At 32.6% G+C, this 19,412-nt stretch overlaps 1 protein-coding gene across 15 annotated transcripts in view; it reads left to right on the top strand.

Annotated features, from left to right (window-relative positions):
* LOC127067432 (tyrosine-protein phosphatase Lar) overlaps positions 1-19,412 on the top strand; it is a 479,322-nt gene that overhangs the window by 444,989 nt on the left and 14,921 nt on the right. For 10 of the 15 annotated variants that reach the window (XM_051002292.1, XM_051002293.1, XM_051002297.1 and 7 more), the window contains 5 exons: positions 2,358-2,381; positions 3,192-3,292; positions 3,397-3,726; positions 3,906-4,056; positions 5,813-6,109. In XM_051002292.1, the coding sequence (XP_050858249.1) occupies positions 2,358-2,381; positions 3,192-3,292; positions 3,397-3,726; positions 3,906-4,056; positions 5,813-6,109 (903 nt within the window). The remainder of the gene's footprint in view (positions 1-2,357; positions 2,382-3,191; positions 3,293-3,396; positions 3,727-3,905; positions 4,057-5,812; positions 6,110-19,412) is intronic. The other 5 variants (XM_051002301.1, XM_051002300.1, XM_051002305.1 and 2 more) reach the window with 3 other exon arrangements.

Below are 19,412 nucleotides of genomic sequence, written 5' to 3'. Positions count from 1 at the left end.
AGCACAGATGCATTAATAGTGGCAAGCTTTATTCGATCAAATTTCTTCCATTTTCCAACGCACCGTTCTCGTTTTCTTTTCTTTTTTTTTTTTCTTCTGTCTTTCTCGTTCGAAAGAAAGAAAAGAAAGAGAAAGAAAAAAGAAAAAGAAAGAAAGAGGGAAAGAACGTAACGAAAAAATATCAGATAGAACGAAGTTAAAAAGAGGAGAAGAAATTTCGGTAGAAACGAGAACGGGGCGAGAAAAAAGGGACGAGAATTTCGTTTCGGTGTGAACATTTTTTTTCTTTTTTTCTTCTTTTTACTCTCTTTTTTTTTTTTTTTCTTTCTTTCGTTCTTTCTTTTTTCCTGCAGATCGAAATCGTAACAGAGCAGAAATCTCATCCTACTGACTAAAAGATAATTATACGTATGAATGATTACAGCTAAAACAAGGCTTGAATAATTCACGTTTTCATTTTCGCACGTTCACGAGAGAACAAAACTCATATATAATTAAATATTATATATATATATATATATATATATATATATATGTATATATATATATACATGTATGTGTGTGTGTGTGTATATATGTATATTAACACATATACGCAGGTTACGGATATTCCTTTTTAAAAAGATATTACGAGGAAAATATTACGAGTACATCTACGTTCATATTTAATAAAATAATTATACACATATATGTGTATATAATATATATATATATAAAATATATATGAAACATATATATATATATATATATATAAAAATAACGTACACATACATATCATATGTACATAAAAACATATGCATACGTGCGTTCGACGATACAAAAAAAAAAAGAAAAAAAAAAAGAAAAAAGGAAAAAAAAGAAAAGAAGAAAAGAAATAACCAAAAAAAGAAAAACCAAAAAAGAAAAAGAGAAGAAAAGAAAAAATAAAGAAACGCTTCTTCCCGATCGTCTCTCGCGCGAAAAAGCAACGATATCTCGGAAAAGGGGTGGGCGTTCGTTGATACGGCGGAAAAGAAAAATTAAGAAAAGTAAAAAAAAAAAAAGAGAAGAAGAAGAAAAAGAAAAGGAAAAAAGAGAGAGGGAAAAAGGATTTTGCACATTTTTTGCACGTAGCGTAGTGAAACTTTTTTTGTCGTCGCGCGAGCGAACGAGAAAGAGAGAAAGACAGAAAGAAAGAGAGAGAGAGCGAGAGAGAGAGAGAAAGAGAGAGAGAGAGAGAGAGGGAGAGAAAGAAAGATAGAGAGAAAGAGAGAGAGAGAAAGAGAGAGAGAGAGAGAGAGAGAGAGAGAGAAAGAGAAAAAAAAGAATTTTGACAGATTTTTTGAGGGAAATTCTACCTTTTTTTCCATGCTGTCCCGCCGTGGACGCACGATTTGGTTCATGTAAGTGACAAGAACATTTTTTTCCACCTTTTTATCACCGACCACCACCACTACCGTCACCATCACCATATCACCGGCTACACCTGCTCTCCCTTCTCTCTAAAGCACTTCGTGTTAATGGCGCGTGCGTGTATATGTGTGTAAGTTTTTGTCGGTCCGTTTCGGCGCGTCGCGATTTAAACGTCTCGTTTCGTTGCGAGATTTTTTTCGGCTTTGTACTAACACCGTCATCATCATCATCGTCATCGTCATCATCATTATCATCGTTGTCGTCATCATCATGGTCATCGTCATCGTCATTGCAAATCATCGACAACTTTCAAGCCTCCTTCTCCTTCTCTTCGTATCGATATGCCTTTTTTCACTTCTTCCTTTTTTACGAAAGGTGTCGGACGAACGAGAAGGGGAGAGGATAAAAATAAAAAAAAAAAAAAACAAAATTAAAAATAAAAAATAATAGAAAGAAAAAGAACGTGTGTACGTGCGCGTGTGTGTGCGCGTGTGTGAGTGAGAGAGAGAGAGAAAGAGAGAGAGAGAGAGAGAGAGAGAGAAAGAGAGAGAAAGAGAGAGGAAGGGAGAAAAAAAAATTTTTTACGCGGAGAGACGGCACGCGAAATTGCACCTTCCCCCAACCGTATAATAGAGAGCACACTTCACACCCCGTGGAAAGACGAAAATATGTCGTAAACTCTTTTGATATACTTTGTGTGCGTGCGCGTGTGTGTATATACGTACGTATAAAATTGTCCTGCGTGTGCCGTGCGTGTGTACTTGTGATAATGATCTATTTTTTTTCTTTTTTTTTTTCCACCCCCTATCCCCCGACTTTCAAACGATACTTTTTTTTTATTTTTTTTTCTCACTGTCTGTTCTTTTTTTTTTCTTTTTTTTTTCGTATTTCCACCACGATGTGCACCATGTAATAATGTACTTTGAGAATATCTGTAATAATCTATTGACGTTTCTTCCCAATAGCGGAATCGACGAATGGAGGTGCCAGTAAGTGAAGATTATATACTAAGTGTGCCGTAGTAACACATGGTGTTTTTGTTTTTGTTTTTGTTTTCGTTCTTTTTCTCTCTTTTTCTTTTTTGTTTATTTCTTCTTCTTCTTCTTCTTTTTTTTTCTTCTTCTCTTTTCGCATCCCTTATCCATATGTCACACTCCTTCCTCTCTCATCTTTCTTTTATATATCATTTTATCTCATCCCTTCGATCGTCTTCGCCAGCCTTCATTTTTGTTTTCTATATCTTTATATTTTCTATTTTTATATTAATTTGATTACATCAGTAGAATCGGTAGATGAGCACAATTGTTCTTTTTTTGTTTACATGGCTATCCACAAACAGCATATTCTCCTTTTCCTTCCTTTTATGTAGTTAATATTAATTATTATTAATTATTGTTTCTTATTAGACGTCACTATCATGATAGTATTCGCGTTCACAAAGGGTTGTTGTATATTTGGTATTATTATTTCACACACGTATATAAAGTAATCAATCTTTCTGTTCCTCACAAACTCTGATCGAGTAGAACGTCTATTTTTCTATTTGTAATTTTAGTTTTGTTACTTACCACACTCGTTGTCTTTTTGGATTAGTTAAGTTTTGGTTAATAGGGCTATTGTTTGTTTCTTCATTCATTATTCTCGCGTGACTAACCCCACGTGTGTCGATTATTATTTAATAATTGAGTATTATTCGAGAAAAAAAAAGAAAAAAAAATAGAATAAATAGATAAAAAAAAAACAAAAATCAAGAAAAGAAAAACAAACGACGTTATTCAGTTTAATTCTATCATTTTTAGAACCGGGTACTGCGCCAAGGAAGGTTCAGGTCCGACCTTTGAGTTCCAGCACAATGGTTATACAATGGGACGAACCGGAAACACCTAATGGTCAAGTGACGGTAGATATTTTTTAAATAATATAATATATTTTTTTACGCAATATTTCCAAGAATAATTCTTTTCCATAAATGACATCGAGAATCACGTGAACAATTTTCTTCAGGGTTACAAGGTTTACTACACGATGGATCCGAATCAACCAATGGCGTCATGGCAATTTCAAATGGTCGACAACAGTCAATTAACAACCCTCTCCGATCTGATACCTCACACGATATATACCATCAGGGTACAGGCACTTACAAGCGTTGGACCTGGCCCTTTAAGCGCCCCAATACAGATTAAAACGCAACAAGGGGTACCAAGTCAACCGGAGATGTTGACGGTTGTCGACGTTGGGGAGACCAAGGTTACGCTCCGTTGGAGCAAACCAGCTCATAGCAGTGAAAATATTCTCAGCTATGAGCTTTATTGGAACGATACTTATGCCAAGGTAAGTTGAAGTTCTTTTTCTATTCTTGTTTTTTTTTTTCCAATCGAATTATTCCAATCTACACTTTTTCACTTGGATCTTTTCGTTTTCTTCTTTTACTCTTTTTTTTTTGTTTCGTCTTATTCTTCTTCTTTTATATTTGTTCTTTTTTTTTCTTTTTTTTTTTTTTTATTCCAAAGGAAAAACATCATCGGAGAATACCAGTGACCGAGAACTATACCTTGACCGGTCTCTACCCTAACACCCTCTATTACATCTGGTTAGCTGCTAGAAGTCAACGTGGGGAGGGTGCAACTACTATACCTTGTCCAGTTCGCACGAAACAGTACGGTAAGCAGAAAAAAAACAGTTAACAAGGCCCGAATCGAAATCAGTGAGTTCAAGCAGCGAGGAGTGCCATTTTGCATGTCGATTTTCAATCGATCGTCGGAGGATCCATATCGCGAACGAATAGATCGCGAATGCGTTTCTCCTTGTACGATCGTTAAATCGTATTGGCACAGCAGGTAGGAGGTGCTGTAGCGCTAGACGCTCCCGCAAAAGTAGCGTAAGCTATTATTATCTCTTTATTGATGCACAAACCACCTTTTTTTCTATTATTCCAAAATTAAAGAGTAATCGTTGTATTGGGAAAAAAAAAAAAAGAAAAAGAGAAAAAGACCACGAAAAAAAAAAGTAATCGTACATGCTTTCGAGTAAAAAGAGAAGTTTGGAAAAAGTCAAGTTAAAAAAAAGTTTAGCAACAAGTGGAGGAGGATTAAACGAAGTTGAGAAAAAAAAAAAGATAGAAAAAGTATTTTTTTTAAATTGAAAAGGGAAAAAAAAAGTAAGCAAATGCAAGAACACGAAAAGAAAGACAGATAGAGTCGAGCTCCTCGTTGATAGAGGAGATTCGTTTGATATTGGAAATATTATATATGAGAGACGGATAAAATGAAACGGGGAATGTAATAAACAATTATGTTGCATATATAAAGGAGAGGGAGAATAGCAAAGTTGAAATAACGTGAAGCGTGGGAGAGTGAGAATGACTGCATGCGTTGCAAATAAGAAAGCCGTTTTTGGATGCCACTTTATATATATCTATATATATATATACGTACATATCATATACATATAAATTGCACTAAGCACTCTGCATCGATATATGTGTGCATTTTGGGCACCTCTTTTCATTCTCGATAACATATAATTTACGTCCGTTTTTTAATTTTTTTTTTTCCTGGTACTTTCGTTCCCACGTAAAAATTTATTATGAATTAATATATTATATTAATACCATATATATATATATCTAATAATAATAATATATATATCATAATATATATATAAGTAAGTAACGTCGTTGATTCGACGCGCCATTTTCAATGAAAATAATTTTCCTTTTTTTTTTCCCTTTGCGTTCGAATTTAACGACGTTTTGGGTCTAATGCGAAATCACAGATCAGGGAGATTTCGCATTCTAATCACGTAATCTTTTCGACTGTTCAAGGATCGATTGTAATGACGTTTCTTTTTTCTTTTTTTTTGTTTTTTATTTTCTCTTCTTCTTCTTCTATTACTACTTCTACCACCACTACTACTACTTCTTCTTCTTCTTCTTCTTCTTCTTCTTCTTCATTTTTTTTGTTCTCCTCCGAGCCACTTTCTCCGTTTAATACCTCGAACCCACGATCGTTCAAGATACCATCATCGTTTCGTTTACGGGTTTCCTTCGTTCGAGCGACGATTACGATCGAACGCATGCTGATCTTCGAATTATTCGAGTCGAATCTCGTCAAGGTCACCGGTGGTGCCTCTCTCTTTTTTTCTTCCCCTTCCTTATTTCTATTTTTCCTCAGTCTCTTCTTCTTCCTTCTTCTTTTTTCGAAAATAAAAAAAAAGAAAAGCAATCGATGACCATCGATGACCTTGACGTGTCATCTCTCCTCTCTCAAAATTCGAAATTCTTGATACTTGCCGATCGGTCGGTAATCGTCGTCGTCCATGACGAAAACAAAAAAAAGAGAAAAGAAAAAAGAAAAGAAACGAAAAAATATCCAATTTTGAGTTTTTTTTCCTATCCGTATAATCGAGTTTTATATAGTACCCGGGGCTCCGCCTCGCAATGTAACCGGCCAAGCGATCAGCCCGACCTCCATTTTGGTCACATGGGAACCCCCACCTGCCGAACGCTCCAACGGGAGGATATCTTACTACAGACTACAAGTCGTCGAGAGCGGACGCTCCGATTCCGAGGCGAAGGTTATCAAACTGAATCAGACGCGATTCGTCTTGGACGAGCTCAAAAAGTGGACCGAGTATCGGATCTGGGTATTGGCGGGGACCAGCGTAGGTGATGGGCCCCCGAGTTATCCTATCTCGGTCAGAACTCACGAGGACGGTATGTATCACTGACACTGACTGATCGTCTCTCTTCTATTGTATTTCTTTTTTTTTTTTTTTTTTTTTGACAAATGTCTTTTTTATTTTCTTCTTTCACTTTATTTTCCGCCATTTTTATATATATATATATACTATAATACTCGTCTTCGTCTATTATATCGACGATGCTTAGGAGATATGTCGCGTGAATCTTCGACGTGATGTTAGAGTCGGTTGATGACATTCTCGAATTTTTTTTGTTTTTTTCTTTTTTGTTATACTTTTCTTTCTTTTTTTTTTGTCTCTTTTCCCATTCTCGATCACGAGAAATCTTGATGGATCGATTAATTGGCGTTGAGATAATTTGTGAGAGATATTGACTGATACGCGAGGATTGTTTAATTTGTTGTTTTTTTTTTCTTTTTTTTTTTTTTTTTTTTTTCTTGTCTTCGTTTTTTGTCTCTCTCGGACGGGAAAACAACAACCTCGTCGAAAATTTCACGCGACACGCGTCGCCGATATAATCGAAGATACATCTCTTGCGCAGGCGATGCCGAGCAAGAGCCAAAAATATAAAAGCCCGCCAAAAGTCACGTTAACGCGGTGAGAATTCGCTCCGATATTATTCATTCCAGTGCGGCTTGCTACGACACGTTCTTTCCGATGAATATGTAAAGGATATTTCGCGTATATCGTTTTAATAATAATTCAAATAAATCTAATCGGTTATTTAATCGGTATTAATTGTACATAAATACATTTCGATTTCAGATAAACGGTATCGTCTATCTTCGATAATCTCCTATCATTTCTATCCACCTCTAACAAAATCTAAATCCACCTTTCTCAAATCAATTTAACCTTTCCAAAAACCGACAATACTTCTTCTATTTCTATTTCTATTTCTATTTCTACTTTTTATAATACTTCTTCTTATTATTATTATTATTCTTAGTCTCTCTTCCCCGATTTACGATTTGTGTTATATTCTTCTCTGTGTCGTATACATACATATATATATATATATTTACATGTATATGTATATATATGTATGTATATATATATATATATTTTCTCTCCATGTTTTTTCTGTCTCTTAACAGTATATGATATACAGGATATAGAAGTGGTCGTAGAAGTGGTCGATAAACGGGATAACTTTCCGTGGATATTGGTTAATTAATTAATTTATTTATTTAATTATTAGTTAATTAATTGATAATAACATTAATTATTATGGAACATAAAAATAAATTTCATCAATATTTTCAACGAACGGGAAGAAATTATTATAGAAATTATTATAAATTTACAAATAATATTGATTTATTTCGAGAGAGAAGTATTTCGAGAGAGAAAAGAAACAAAAGAAAGGAGAAAATAATGATATTCAGAACGATTCATCGTAGAAAATTGACATGAACGCAAAAATTTCGCTGATTTAAATACATTAACAACGGGAAGATGAAATATCATCTGTTTTGTTCTTCTTTTCTTTTTTTTTTTTTAATCTTTTAACGATATTATTTATACATGTATAATACGTCGATTTTTCCTATATTTACATGTATTTCTAAACATTTAATTATACGAAAAAATGATTTGATTTCGAGAAAAAAAAAGAAAAAGAAAAGAAAAAAGAAAAGTAAATAAAGAGGGAAAATAAAATGTCGCACAAACACGAAAAATTAGCCCCATTTACCCGATTACACCACGATCGCAACCGTATCCTGTATATACATATACATATATATATATATATATATATATATATATATATATATATCACTTACGTACCATGCGCTGAGGCTTTTTATTTACGTCACGCCACTTTTTCCTTTAAGTTCCAACGATATTATTCTCAATAATAATGCAAAGTAAAAGACACCGAAAAGAGAAAGAAAGAAATGCAAGGAGGAAAAAAAATAATAATAAATAAATAAAGAAATAAATAAGTAAATAAATAAATAAACATGTAAAAAGTAAACGAAAGAACAGGCAAAAATATATACATATATATATATATATATATATATATATATATATATATATATATATATTTCTATTGATATCGGGTCAACCCCATTGAGTAAAAAGAAGAACAAAAAGAAAAAGAAAAAGAAAAAGAAAAAAAAAATAAAGAACGTAGGAGGGGGAAAAAGGACTTGACGTCCTTTGATAATGTCTTCTTTTTTTCTTCTTTTTTTTTTTTCTTTTTATATATATATTTTTTCTCTTCTTTTTTTCTTTGCGTCTACATCAGACTCCTCTCTCCTCTCTGTTAAACTTGTTTTTTCATTTTCGGCTCTCTCTCTCTCTCTCTCTCTCTTTTTCTTTTTCTTCCGTTTTCTTTTTTTTTCTTTTTCATTCGTCGTTCTCATTTTTCCTTTTCCTATTATTCTTTGTCTCTCTCTTTCTCTTTCTCTCTCTGTCTCTCTTTCATTCTCTCTCTCTCTCTCTCTCTCTTTCTCTCTTTCTCTCTGTCTCTTTCTTTCTTTTTCTCTTCCTCTCTATTTTGTGTTGCGCGAACTAAAGTTTTGAACGCGCACAAATTTTTCGACTTTTCGTACCTGTCCTTTACACGCTCGTCCTCCCTCATCCCTCTTCCAGAAAAAAAAAAAAACTAAATCCCTTTTCTCATTTCCACATACATCTACATATGCATATCACACACACACACACACATACACACAGAGGCAAACAGAACAACAAACAGGTACATACAGACGTATATATATATATATATGCACTGATGAATACGAACACGAACACGCACGTACATAAATCATACATATAAACACGCATAAATACATATTCCTCTCTCTGTCTATCTCTATCTCTATCTCTATCTCTATCTCTATCTTTTCCTTCTTCGTAATTCCATTTTTTACAATCGGATCTATCGCGGCATCTAACGCGGTATGCGTTAACCCGAAGCTCTATATGTTGGCCCTACTTTTTTGGCTGGCGAGATTTTATATTTTTGGAATTTTTGCGGCAACATATTTTCCCGTCAATTTTCCCTTAACCCCTTCCAACCCGTCCCCAACTTCAAACTCCGTCACCCTCGTTTCAACCCTTCTCATGAAAAAAAAAAGAACAAAAAAAAAAAGAAAGAAAAAATCCAAATCAAAAAGATTAATCTCGCGGGCTATCCTAAAGCTCGTTTTGTTTCTTTTTTTTTTTCTTTTTTTTTTTGTGGATTAAAAACTACAGGAAAAGAAAAAGATTTATAAGATTTATCCATAACCCTTCCAGATTTAATACACCTTCTCCCTTCCAATCCATCCATCTACAACCACCACCCCCACACACCCCTACCCCACCTACTATTGCCAACTAGTGTGTCCCAAAAGATTTTTTCCAGGTGCACGCAGCCATACGGATTTTTCAGAAGCTGATAAACAATTTTTGAATTCAGCTGTGTTCTTTAAGCGTAAAACATATAAAAGAACAAAGTATTTTACAACCCCTATTTTACATTTTTTACAGGGCCTAATAACTCTCTCTTTGTTCGTTGCCGTTGGTTTTTCCACCCCTAAACCCCCTTTTTAATCAAACAACCCAAGCATCCCTCTCTGATCGATTAATTCATTGTATTGTTTGAGATATATGCATATAATTAATTAATGAGAAGAGGAGGTTTTGATTGAGAAAAAAAAAAAAAAAAGAAAAAAAAAAGAAAAAAGAAGGGAAAAAAATGAGGAAAAAAAAAAAAAGAAAAAATAATAAGTAAACGTTATTGTTAAATATTTTGCATATCGAGGATAAGAGAAATTTTTTGGAAAGAGAACAAAAAAGTAAAAAAAAAAATGTAATAAAAAATAAAAGTCAAACAGAAGTGCAAAAAAAAAAAAAGATAAGTAAAAAAGAAACAAAAAGAAAATAGGAACACATGGACTTAACAATTTTCACAGACTAATAATCTTCTATGGACTAATTAACTTACTTTAATTGTTATACTCATTCACGTGTTTTTGTCTTTCCTTAAAGCATTTGCAGGAGGATGATCCAGGTTTTGAACACAGCTAGTCATTAAGATTTATATCACACTCTATAACGTAATATTACAATTACCTACTGATATGTACTCACTATACACTCAGTGTTATTTCTGATGGTTAACGTGATTACGTCAGTAAAAGGATGTTTCGTTTTTATACTTTTAGTTCATTGAACTCTCTTGCCACGTGTTATGACGTATAGAAAGCAAGGCTGTACGTTCGCGTATACCGTTGCATACACAGATCTCGTGTCATCATTTGCTTCATATCTTTTTTTTTTTTCTTATTTTTTTTCCTTTCTTCTTTATCAAGATGAAACGTAATGGATTTCTAAGTATTATATACATACATACATATACGTATATATATATATAATACTTAGATACACGTATACATATTTCGAAGAAATATTATTCGCGAAAGAATAAGCAACGGCTACGTTTTCGAACTACAGCCTGCGAGTGAAATGCTTACATATACGCACATATATACATATATAAATCATTGAGAAAAAGATATCGAAAAGAAAAAACAAAAAAAGAAAACAAAAGAAAACAAAAAAGAGAAAAAAGAATCAGTAATAAACAAGCGAAAGAAAAATTGCTAACGTAGAAATATCGGTTTTGCAAGGAGATAAGAAAGTATTAATGAAGAAAAGAAACAAGAAAAAAGAATAAGAAAAAAAAAAAATTCGCATACCGAGCATACACGCACACGCACACACGATTATATATGTATATGTATGTATATACGTTTGTATGAGAAACGCACTTTTTTTCACTATATATATATTTCACACATATACACAGACATATATATATATATATTTCTATATCTCTGATATATCTAAGGCTCTTCTGTCTTTAGTTGAGATTTAGTTTTACCTATCGTTTGCACATGTTTAGAGCATGCCTTCGTTTGTTTAAAAATCCCTACGACTTCCTCTAGTTTCTTTTCCCTACAAACCTTCACAAAAAAGAAAAGAAAAAATATATATATATACATAACCAACAAGAAAATACGAAAAAAAAAAAAAAAAGAAAAGAAAAGAAAAGAACATAACCACTATCGTCCACAAAATGACCACAAAAACCGAATCACCGATCCTCCATCGAGCATTCCCCCTTTCTTTTTCGAAAAAGAAAAAAAAATCGAAAAAGAAAGGAACAACCAAAAATCATTGATCCAAAAAAATACTTGGCCACCGAAAACCATCTCCGTCCAGCCTCGAAATCAAAAAGGAAAAAGATCCAAAAAAAAAAAAAAAAAAAAAAAAAACAGAACCGAAAAGGTCGCCGAGTAACGTCGAGTCTGCGAAGCCATTATCCTCCATCTCTCTCACACATACGTATTTTCCCTATCTCTCTCTCTCTCTCTCTCTCTCTCTTTCTCCCTCACCACTCTCCTTTCTCTCTATCTCTATATATCTATCTATCTTTTTCTCTTTTCCTATGAATGGCATGCCGATGCACGAGACGATTTTGCTTTTTGATTTCTAAATCCAGATCCTGTCGATCCCCTCCCCCTTCCTCCTCCCCCGATCACATCCCGATCCATCCAATACCCTCCCTCTCCATGTGATGAGAGCCTCTCGACTCCATGATCGATGGAGGTGTTCGATGCTCGAACCCGCATGTCGAACGTTTTTTCATCCCCCTCGGTCCCACCATAAATACCCGTTCCCCATACTTCTTAATCAAAAACAGTCCGATGCACGTTCCGATTTAACCTGCAATACCAATCCTAGAGATAAGGGGAGGAAAAAGAATTGGGGATATTAGATATAGGGAGAGACTGAGAAACGAAAGATACGACTCACGTATAATATATATATATATATACACACATATATATAAATATATGTATATGTATATATATAAGTATATAAATATACATGTATACATATATAAATCTATATAAATCTATATATATATATATGTATATATTATAGAAGAATATTACAAAAGGATTAGTAAAGTCGATATTTTTAAACAATCAAAAGGTAGAACTGAAAAAGAATATAACAGAGAGTGTGATGGTAGAAAAAAAAGAAAAAGAAAAAAATAAGGAAAAATAAAAAAATAAAAAACGGGAAAAAGGAAGTCGTACTTTCGTCCTCGTAGTCTCTAACGATCTTTCTTCCCCTCGCTCTTTCTCTCTCTCTCTCTCTCTATCTCTATCTCTCGTTCTCCTTCTCCTCTCTACAGATTCACCCACAAAGATCCACTTTCGTTTCAGCTAACATCCACCCCCTCTTCTTCCTCAAGCCCCCTCAACCTCGAAACCAAGCTCCGATAGTTCCCAACGACTAACCACTTCTCCTCACCCTCTCACCCTCTCTCTCTCTCTCTCTCTCTATTTCTCTCTCTCTCTCTCTCTCTCACTTCCCATTGTCCTCGTGTGGAACCGAACACGATCCTTTTCCATGTCCAACGAGGACACAAAATCTCCGTTACCCAAGTACCCTAAAACCTTCCGCAGACTCGGCGTAGCGAGATGCGACGATAAAAGATATATTCTATATATAAATATATCTATATACATATAAAAAGCACTGCTGAAAGCACCCTGCCGTGTAAGCTCGCACATTGTCAAGCACAGGCTATTAAAAAATTTTCTCTCTCACCACTGTATATTTCTTATATATCTATATGTCCACACGCGTAATATTATTGCCTATATATTTGCTATATTATTACGTCACCACGTCACCATATTTATTATATCAGCACTATTGTTATTATATTATATCACTTATATTATCGTCACCGCTACTGTATTAGATCGTGTCGTGTGTGTATTTATTCAGATATTAGAATCGGCACCACCTGCTAATAATAATAATAGTAACAATAATTACGATAATAATACAGTAATAGTAATAATGATATTAATTGGGCCAACGAGAAATTGATATTTTCCTATGAAGAAAAAAAGTCAAAAAAAAAAAGAAACAAAAAAAGAAAAGAAAGAAAGAAAAAAGAGAAAGGAACAAGAAAGAGAACAAGAACAAAGAATGGAAAAGGAAAAATAATCACTTCTTCACGCGGGCACCGTGTTTTATTTTTTTTTGTATGTCTCGCACCCCACCACGCACGCATATACACGTAGGAGCCGTGTGTGAGAAGTCGTGAGGTTGAAAAAAAAATATTGTGCGCGCGCGAGCACGAGCCTCCTGTACCATAGTATAATGTAATTATGTAAATCTACAGCACGATGTAAGATAAAAAAAAAAGAAAACAAAAAAGATAGAAACAAAGAAATCGATCTCTGTAAAGTGCGACAACATGATTTTTTCTCTCTCTTTATCTCAAAAAAAAAAAAGAACGAAAAGAAAAAAGTTAGCATTCGGTAATTAATTATAAGCCATCGTGACTTTTATTAAATTCTAATTGCGATTGTCATGGTTGAATTACATCGGTCTTCTCTCTCTCTCTCTCTCTCTCTTTCTCGTTGTAATCCATTTATTATCGGCGATAAAAGCTCGGTAAACCACAAAGCATTCGCATCGTCATTGTCATTCACGAGACTCACCTGGGAGAACGACATTTCTTCGTCAATTTGTTTGTAATAAAATGGAGATAAATTGTAGAACGAACGACCCAAGCACTTTTTCTCGTTTCATTTTTACGATTACAACGATACTACCGGCGGTTCCATGGGCGAAGGTCTTTCTATAAAAAGAAATAAAAAAATAAAAAAATAAAAAAATAAAAAAATGGAAGTTTTAAACCATACACACATGGAGAAAGAGAAAGAAAAAAAGAGAGAGAGGAAGTCACATAAAAAATAGATTTCAACAAAAAATAACACGCACGCACTTATATATATACATACACACACACACACATATATATTCGATTAACTAACGCGTAGATATTTTAATCTGATCGTAGATATTCTAATTTATTTTAATAATCAAACAAACGCACTTTACATGCGATCGATCTTTATTCGATCGATCGATAAAATTCTCTTTCATTCATTTTCCCATTCATTTTTCTCGAGTAAATATTTGTGGAAACGTTGATGCGGTTTAATAAAACTGAAAGAAAGATGGAAAACACGCGCCCGCACAAATATGAGAGCTCATTCATTCACTCACTCATTCATTCACTCACTCACTTACTCACGCACGGCTATATATATATATGCGCACGGAATATTCACCGAGCATAAGAGCACTTTCGCGATACTTGGAGTGTATATGATTGTTACGTGAACGATACGATATCGTGCCGAGCACCAAAGCACTAAAAAGCACCCCCGAAAAAGCAGCAGCACAAGCCAGCAGTTTCTTACCCCGTTCGTTCGCAAGAAATCCGCCCCGCCCCTCACTACTACTATTACTATTCACTACTACTAACTACTATACTGTCGTACGAGTGAAACGACGAAATCCTGTCGATTTAATCAAAAACGATTGATTAGAAGATTAGTATAATTTTATTACTTACATACCTATGTACGTATATGCATGTATGTAGGTTATTATATTTGAGTTTTAATTAATAAATTTCTATATATTCTCGATTAAATATTTGTTCTATTGTTTCTTCGATCTTTGTTATTATTATTAAAAAAAATATATATATATCGACATGATTTCGATCGTGCGTGCCTGTGTGAATGTGAAAGCGTGATTGAATAAAAGTGATAAAAGGATGCAAGGGAAGGACGACGCGAGGTTCGAATACGATACGAGATCATTTTATAATTTAATTGGGGAATTTAAAAAAAAAGAAAACAAATAATAAAGAGAAGAGAATAAAAAATAAAGAAACAGACCAAAAAGAAAAGTAAAAAAAAAAAAACAATAACTTTGAGAAAGCGATTGTCGAGTATCTGTGGGTGGGAGGGACGGGTGGGGGATGACAAACGGTTGTCGTCTAATCTTTCGATATATAAAAAAAAGAAGTAAATTCAAAAAAGAACGAAGGATGAAAAATATACGGAATATATATATAAAAAAAAAAAAAAGAAAAAAAGCCGAGTCAAAAATATACCGATAAACAATCAGGATTCTTCGGGGATTGGGATCGAATTCTCGCGCGCGCGAAAGAAAAAAAGAATAAAATAAAATAAAATAAAATAAAATAAAATAAAACAAACCCGCACTACGCGTTTTATCAAACGTCGCGAATTTTGTCCGTTTCGATTTTCTTCGGGGAAATTATTAAAGAAAAGAAAAAAAAAAGAAAAAGAAAAAGATGATCGAATTAGAAAAAAAAAACAAATTTGTTAAATATAATCCAACGGATTGAACGGGAAGAAAGTGTAAATAAAAAAGAAAATACAGAACGGACGAACGAACGAAAAAGGAAAAAAAAAAAAAGAAAGAAATAACGAAAAGAAAAGGAAATCAAAGAAAAAGCAACGAAGGTGATCTCTTCGATACATTTGAATACCAATATTACGTGACGAGTCGATACCTCGATGAATTTTTTTTTTTTTTGCTTTTTTTTTTACAAGGAGAATCCTCCTCGTCCGTTTGTAACATTAATCATGGGATTTATACTTTTTCTAGTCTAACGAGAGTAATCAGCCACAAACGCAATTAATGAAAAAAAAATTTTTGTTATCTTTATTGTATTTATTTATTCATTCATTTATATATGTATTTATTTATTAGTTTTGTTTTATTGCAACTCGTTATCCGGCTTAGGTAACGCGAATTTATTTATTTCTAAGAAAATAAAATAACAAAAGAGAAAGAGAGAGAAGGAGTGGGAGAGGGAGGGAGGGAAAAAGATAAAGAGAGAGAGAGAGAGAGAGAAATAGAGTTAAAATTTTTCACATCGAAAAATGTGAAAAGCTCTCTTCTCTCTTTTTTATCACATTTTCGAGTTATGTAAACAACGAATAACCTATTCGCACTTGTATTCCCTTATCTACATATATATATATATATATATATATATATATATATGTTATACATACATATGTATGTACGATATATGCATCGTTATAATTAATAATTCGCTCTCATTCGTATTATAATTTCATTGAAATAATTAACTACCGTTCGTTTCGATACGGTTTTTCTCGGCTTTATTTGAAAGCTACTCTGTAATTGCAGCTAGTTCTTTATTTTCTTTCTTTTTTATTATTATTATTATTATTATGATTATTATTATTATTTATTTATTTATTTATTTATTTATTTATTTATTTTTTCTTCCTCTTTTTTTTTTCTTTCTTTTCTCAAATATCGAAAAATTCATTGAAATGCTTCTTTCCCGATTATATGAGGATACATTCGTGTTGTAGCTGCGATATACGATCAAAAAATAATACGAGAAAGCAGCATAAAAATATATTTATCGTTTTATATAATGAAAGTATTTTAAATTGAAAAAAACGTGTAACGTGTAGATCTATAATAGATCCTTGTTATTAAATGAACAATTTTCTTCTCTTAGAGATCAAATGCTCTTTTCAAAATTATCAAACTTTGTGACAAGATAGGATGTTAAAGGTCATTCATGATTTTTATGATAACGTGTTATCAAGTTAAAATAAATATTACGTCATAATTATTACGAAATGTCTATCAGAAAGGATTACTGTAATAATTGTTATACAAAACTAGATAACAAATTATTTCTTTGGAATTATGGATTTTGTTTAAAAAAAAAAAAGAAATAAAAAAAAAAAGATGTGCTCTAAATTGTGCAACTTTTTTTTTCTGTATTATTACAATACGTAACGTGAAGTTTCTATTTCCATGCGGATAAATACAAACAAATTTTTGAGTTTTTATCTCATTATATAAATAATGAAACACACCGAAATTCCACATCCTTTAGCATTAAATAGGATGCACAGAATGTTTTTACGTTTGCCGAGTAAACTTTTTCCAAAAATATAATAATAATAACAATATAACAATAATAATAACAATAAGAATAATAATAAAAATAATAATTTTTTTAAATCATTGATACGTTTAATCGGTTCATCTTAAGGAAAATCTACTTAAACGATTAAAATTGTATTACTATCACAGTACCACCATAAAACACCACCAAAGAAAGATATTTTTGAATAGTTTTTATCGTCCCACTGATCGATGCTTTTATTACTTTTATCGTAGCTCCAACATAAACGCGCCTTAATGCTCGTTAACTAGGACACGAAAGTAGGCAGTACGTCGTTGAATTTTATTAACCCTTTTATTGAGAAAAAAATAAGGAAAAAAAGAAAGAAAAGGAAGAAAGGAAAGAAAGAAAGAAAAAATAAAAAAATTAAAATAAAAAAAAAAAGATAGAAACAACGAGTCGTGAAATTTCTCTCGTAACATTTCAAAGATCGAACATGTTCGATCAATTTTTTATTTCGATCATATTCTTACAGCGTTTGATATTTTTTTTATATCTTATTATTTTCTTTGTTTTCTTTATCTTCTTCTTATTCTTATTCTTATTCTTCTTCTTCTTCTTTTTCTACCTCCTCGTTTTCTTTTTTCTTCCATTTTAATTTTTCTTTTTTGTTTTTCTCTTTATATTCTTAAAACGTACGACTCGTAAACACATTGTTTAAAATATTATATTTATTCAAATTTACGTTCTGTACATGCAACGATTTAAGACCTCGTTCTCGTCTCGATTCCGTAAGTTGAACCACCGTTGTATAGGTGTATGTGTATATAAATATATACACACACACAAGTTTTACTTTTTTTATTTTCTATATGCATTAAAAATTATTCTTCTTTTTCTTTTTCTTCTTATTATTATTATTCAACACTCTAGCTGCGATATTTAGTGAAATTTTAATACACCGTACATAGAAGAATGTGCCGTTTTAACAACGCGAAATTAATTATAATCTTTTCTCTCTCTTTCCTTTTTTATTTCTTATAATTATTATTATTATTATTATCATTATTATTATCGTTATTACTATTCTTATTATTGTTATTATTATTGTTATTATTATTATTATTATTATTATTTTATTTTTCGCCATACGTTTTATTAAATAACAGAAACGTCTACTAAAATAAATAAAACATTTTTAATCTTAATGAATCTCCGACGAAAGACCGCACGCTCTCGTTGTACGTACGATCAAATATTTTTCAAATGTTTCCTTTCATCAAAAAGAAATTGGAAATTTATTTTCAACGAGATACAAAGTTGAGTAATTTAAATTATTACCAATCGCAATTTTTAACACAAACGTTGAAACGTTTTAATATTCGCGTAACTCGTTTTAATCTATGCGAAAATAAAAATCGCTTGTAAACGTTTCAAAAGGATGAGAGTGTGCTTTGATTCGTCTTATACATCGCAATTAATTAATTATCTATTTATATCGTTTAAACTAATCTCGACTGATTAACGCAAGTAAGTCAATGTTGTTACGCATGGTGTATTAATAACCTTGTTTTTCCCCTTAGTTAATTCCATTAGTTTTTATATCGACCGATTTATAGATTTTAGCTATTATTATTCACTAGGACAATAATGACAACGATTAACGATTAACGATTAACGATGACGACGACAATTACGACAACGATGACGATGACAATTACGACGACGTCTTCTCCCGCGCGTACGTGCATTTCATTCATTGATGATGTGTGATACGAGAGAGAGAGAGAGAGAGAGAGAGAGAGAGAGAGAGAGAGAGAGACTCGCGTAAATCTTTTATCCCATTTCGAACCCGTGAAATTTTGCGATTTTTACACGAACGAGTGTCGTGGCGGCGTGGGGTGGATGCAAGAAATAAAAAAAAAAAATATAGAAAATGAGAGAAAATGAAAGACAGAGTGAGAGAGAGAGAGAGAGAGAGAGAAGAATAGAATGAACGAGGACAAGAGCGTACGATGATGAATGAATCATTCAAGAGTAATGAAGTAAATGAATGAATGAGAGAGAGAGAGAGAGAGAGAGAGAGAGAAAGAAATTTTTTGACGGTACCCGAGGAAGTGATATCCTAACAAACAAAGAAACAAAAAAAAAAAGAAAGAAAAATAACAGACTTTTTGTCCGAGCTACCATTTTTTGCGGGTGACTTTTTGGAGTTGCGAAAACAACAACAACAGTAACAAAATAAAAAAAAAGAAAAGATTTGAACGAAAAAAAAAACAAAAAACAAAAAAGAATTTTTCCTCGAAAGACACTCCACCCCTCCGGCACTACTACATCCCCGACTTCGTATCGCGAGTTTTTTTGAATGCATCACTCGAAAAAATCATATCGCGAGAAAAAGAAAATAAGAAAGAGAGAAAGAATATATACGATTAAAATAGAAACGAGAATGTGTCGAGAGTATCAGCGCGTTCGTGTGACAACAAATTTTTGTCTT

The sequence above is a fragment of the Vespula vulgaris genome, chromosome 11, assembly GCF_905475345.1.
Source record: "Vespula vulgaris chromosome 11, iyVesVulg1.1, whole genome shotgun sequence".
Taxonomy (NCBI): domain Eukaryota; kingdom Metazoa; phylum Arthropoda; class Insecta; order Hymenoptera; family Vespidae; genus Vespula; species Vespula vulgaris.
This window is presented reverse-complemented; position numbering and strand designations above follow the sequence as displayed.